The 4,693-nt window shown below is 42.6% G+C and overlaps 1 protein-coding gene across 1 annotated transcript; it reads left to right on the plus strand.

Moving 5' to 3' along the window:
* The first annotated feature begins 904 nt into the window (after positions 1 to 904).
* Positions 905 to 4,411, plus strand: LOC147480364 (uncharacterized). Its single transcript, XM_086578628.1, has 3 exons — positions 905 to 1,021; positions 1,112 to 1,887; positions 4,288 to 4,411. The coding sequence occupies exons 1-3, from the start codon at positions 905 to 907 to the stop codon at positions 4,409 to 4,411; spliced, it is 1,017 nt and encodes a 338-aa protein (XP_086434754.1).
* Positions 4,412 to 4,693: the final 282 nt, after the last annotated feature.

The raw sequence follows: 4,693 nt of genomic DNA on the forward strand, positions 1-4,693 counted from the left end.
TCAATAACCCACATGTTACTTCTCAAAGACAATCTGAACGTAGAGGAGATTGTCGTTTTGGACAGGGTCGTGAAGAAAATGAGCCTAACAACGATACTCCCCAATCTGCCATAACCAACCAAGCCATCATGGATGCTGTGATGGCCGAACGTGGTCGATAGGAGGCTCGTTTGCGTTTCTTGCAAGACTGCTACCGCACGCAGGAGGGTCGTTCACCTCCAAGAGTGTTGTTGCCTACTGATGGAAACGCGAGGGGCATTTTCGGCCACCGAGTCTCGACCCTGGTAAGGGTTACGTCCCTACACCTTATATACCTTACTTCGCTGGGTATCATAGCGACCAACCAGATTCGGATTATAATCCAGAATTGGATCCCACCCAACACTCGAGCTCACACGGAACTGACTTCTCTTGGTATTCAAGTTCTCAAGGTACGAGGGATGGACGTCCGAATGTGTTTGCCCGGAGTCCACAACTATTAAGGTCAACCTCGGCATGAAGAAGGTTTTCAGTTTCAAGGGAACCTTCATTGCCTCGGAATCCCTCAGTTCCCCGATCCAGTTTTGCAAACTCCTCCACTCAATCTCGAGAACCGGAACCACGTTATCATCAAGATGAGAACTATGAGAGTCTAGGTCTAAGGTACAACAACGAGAGAACTCCAATTCATGAACCGACTACTCTTGCACAACTCAAGGTGCAAATACTAGAGGAACTACGAGGTTCGAAACCAACCAAGATGGATGAGTCAGTTGTTCGGTCAGCAATCGAGGGTGACATTGGAACTCCTTTTTCACGACATGTTATGAGTGGATACATCCCCCATGATTATAAACCACCGAAGTTCTCTAAATTTAATGGCAAAGGAGATCCAGTCTCTCATGTGCTCGGTTATCGTCAAGCAATGGTGGGTCTTTCTACGAAAGATCATTATTTGTGCCGGTATTTTGCTTCAAGTTTGACAGACTCGGCACTCATCTGGTACACGAAGCTACCCAGGGGCAGCATTCACGAGTTTAAGGTGCTATCCATCAATTTCATTGCGAAATTCAGTTGCAACCGACCCTACATTAAAACCGCTGATGCACTATTTGATATGAAAATCTGAAAGGACGAGCGTATCAGGGATTTCACCAAAAGATTTAACAAGGTTCAATTGCATGTTGACAACGTTGATGAGACCCTCGCCATTGTGGCCTTTAGAAAAGGATTAGATCCCGCTTCTGGTCTATACACGTCTTTGAAGAAAAAGAAGCCTACGAACATGATAAAGTTGCAGGCTCGGATTGATAAGTATGTGGAACTGGAAGAAGACCTATTGGACAGGGACTCTTCTCATAAAAGAGTGATAACCAGTGTCACCTCCACTCCTGTTGGTAGGAGTTCTGATAGTCATTATGATGATAGGAAGTCCGAGGAACCACAGTCGGAGCACAAGTCAATCGACAGGAATTCCTATCAAGATAAGTCCAAGAGGCAAAAGATTAGTGACACGTCAGGAAGTGAGCAACTACCCCCGCTGGATAGGGACTTTACCACTTTAACTCATCCTTACGAGGACATCTTCGATGCCATCAAGAACATGTTAAAGAACCCTCCAAAGATGAAGCCCGGTGCTATTGGAGCTAGGAATACTAACGTATACTGTAAGTTCCATAAACAGGTCGGTCATGGAACTAAGAATTGTAGGTCTCTTAAACATGGAATTCAGGATCTCGTAGACCGAGGGTTACTAGATGAATATAAGGGTACTCCAATTCAGAATACTACCACAATTCCTGACACCAATGTACACAATGCAGAGACAGGAACGGATAAGGTAGTGATTCACACAATCACTGGGGGCAATTCTAAACGCCCATTTGAAGAGTTAAGTAGAGGGCAAAGGTACCAGGAAAGACAGGCGAAGCATTTGCAAAGCATTAACAATGTCACTTCCAAACCGACCAAGGAATCTAACTCCGCGGTTGTTTTCACAAATTTGGATCTGCTTCCACTATACTTGGGGCATGATTTATGCCAATCAATTCTCAATAAAAGTTATATTTCTCTTTTCCGAGCATTGTTTCTTTTATAATTTTCTGCTGTGATACTTTTTGGATGTTGGGTGAGAGATCCCATATGTTGGCCAAAGTTATATCAGAACCTTTAGAAAACTTTCTCGGGATGATGAGTGAAAGATCTCATGTGTTGTTCCCCGTGTGATGGAGAAAGCTTAACTTAGCTTGGATTTTATCCTCCTAAGAGCAGTTCTAATGCCTTATGCTTAATTATAAGTGTCGGTTAATGCATTAGATATCAGATCATTTAAGGCCTTTACAGGAAATAATACAGGGGCACACCCTACGTTCCTACAAAGTCTTATTTTTTAACAAAACTATAGGTATTTACAGGAATTGACACAGGGGCAAACCCTATTTTCCTACAAAACCTTGTTTTTCTAAGATTCAGAATACAAATTTGTATAAAATATAATTCGACACTTTTGTCATTTTCCTTCAACGGTCGAATGTGCAACCATCGGCTAAGAGAAAAGTGGGGCAATTGTGTATACATATTTATGCAAATAAGGAGAAAAGAACTCCACTTCCTAACTAGTGAGGAACTCTACGTTCGAAACTCCACTTCCTAGCTAGTATGGAACTCCACGTTCGGAACTTGTCCAAGTTCGGAACACCACTTCCTAGCTTGACTGGAACTCCACCTTCGGAACTTGTCTAAGTTCAGAACTCCATTTCCTGGCTAGTTTGGAACTCCACGTTCGGAACTTGTCCAAGTTTAGAATTTCACTTCCTAGCTAGTCAGGAACTCCACGTTTTGAACTTGTCCAAGTCTAGAATTTCACTTCCTAGCTAGTCAAGAACTCCACGTTCGAAACTTGTCCAATTCTGGAACTCTACTTCCTAGCTAGTCAGGAACTCCATGTTCAGAACTTGTCTAAGTTCGGAACTCCACTTCCTAGCTAGTTAGGAACTCCACGTTCGGAATTCCACTTCCTAGCTAGTCTGGAACTCCACGTTCGGAACTTGTCCAACTTCGGAATGTCCAAGTCCGAAATTTCACTTCCTAGCTAGTCAGGAACTCCACGTTCGAAACTTGCCCAAGTCCGGAACTCTACTTCCTAACTAGTCAAGAACTCCATGTTCGGAACTTGTCCAAGTTCGGAACTCCACTTCCTAGCTAGTTAGGAACTCCACGTTCGGAACTCCACTTCCTAGCTAGTCTGGAACTCCACGTTTGGAACTTGTCCAAGTTCAAAACACCACTTCCTAGCTTGCCAGGAACTCCACATTCGGAACTTGTCTAAGTTCGGAACTCGACTTCCTAGCTAATAAGGAACACAGAAAATCCAAGTTCGGTACTGTTCTCTCGAGTAACAAACCCGAAACTGTTTTGTGGACTGAAGAATCCGGAACTGCATTGCATAGTACTGAATCCGAAACTGCCTTATAAATTAAAGAACTCGACACTATTTGGCAAGACATCGGAATTGGAAATATAGAGTCAATTTAGTTACTTGCTTGATCCGGAAGTGGTGATTCAACTAGTGAACTCGGAATTGACCGAAACCGGTTTTGACAACCTGATGCAAAGAGAAAATAGTCGATTTGTAAACATAAAATTGGTTTTCACTATCCTTGGTCTCAAACTATCAATCAGTAAGAGGATACATGGTAATTGTAGTGGATTACTACTTTAGCTTGAAGTATATGTGACAACAAAGAGCTTCGATAACCTATTAATGGCGGTCTAAAGAGAAGATAAATTGATTTCTTAATGTGCTATTGGAACAAAACAGATTCGCGTTCAATACTTTTGTCGAAGAAATCAGTGGCAATTGAATGCGAAAATATTGATCCAAACTTCAAACGGTATCAAAAGCTTAAAGAGTTACTGGCAGTAGCAACTTAAAAGTTTGGAGGAATTGACAAAGTTCACTTTTTGATATGACAAACTTTACTTTCTAATATATAAAAAGAGAACAAGCTCCACCGTTTGCTAAAAGGACTAATTGGTGAAGGAAACTATACTAACAGTAAGGACGAAGGCTAAGCAAGCAACGAAACCTCTTTTTCTCGTCCAACTCCAACAACTCCAACTCCTAGTGGGACATGGGTTTATGGGATGTGCTGCTATACCCCAAGTCCGGATGAATTATTAAGGCATGTCTTGATTTTGTGGAAGTGACGCCATGTGCTGATTTCACAGGTCCGGATCATTATAAATCATGACAGGTTCAGGTTATTATCACACAGGGCCTGGTTATTGTTGGATTATCATTATAAGGCATGAGCTGATTTGCTCAGGTCCGGATGTCCAAGTCCGGATATTACAAGGCTTGGCAAAGTTGGCAGGTCTGGATTTGCTAGTTCGGTTCCTTGCACTTGACAAAGTACGAGTCCGGGAGTAATGCGAGATTTTGTCGATACATTCCACAGAGAAAATTGAGGCATAAGACGTCGCGTACATTTTTACCCGGCCTTTTTCCTTAAAGGTTTGATTCACAACCCATGAATAAAAAAGGGGGACATCTGTGTGTGCATATTTTAGCAAATAGACATGTAACACGTGGCAGCATCTTCTGGAGGCTCGAATATGGTCTTGGTGTGGGTAGAAAGTACTAGAACACACTTCGAGTCCAAATCCTCTTACTTCCTAGGTTCGGAAGTGAGACAAGAAGAGGAGGTTCATG

The sequence above is a fragment of the Coptis chinensis genome, chromosome 8 (genome assembly GCF_015680905.1).
Source record: "Coptis chinensis isolate HL-2020 chromosome 8, ASM1568090v1, whole genome shotgun sequence".
NCBI classification, from domain to species: Eukaryota; Viridiplantae; Streptophyta; class Magnoliopsida; order Ranunculales; family Ranunculaceae; genus Coptis; species Coptis chinensis.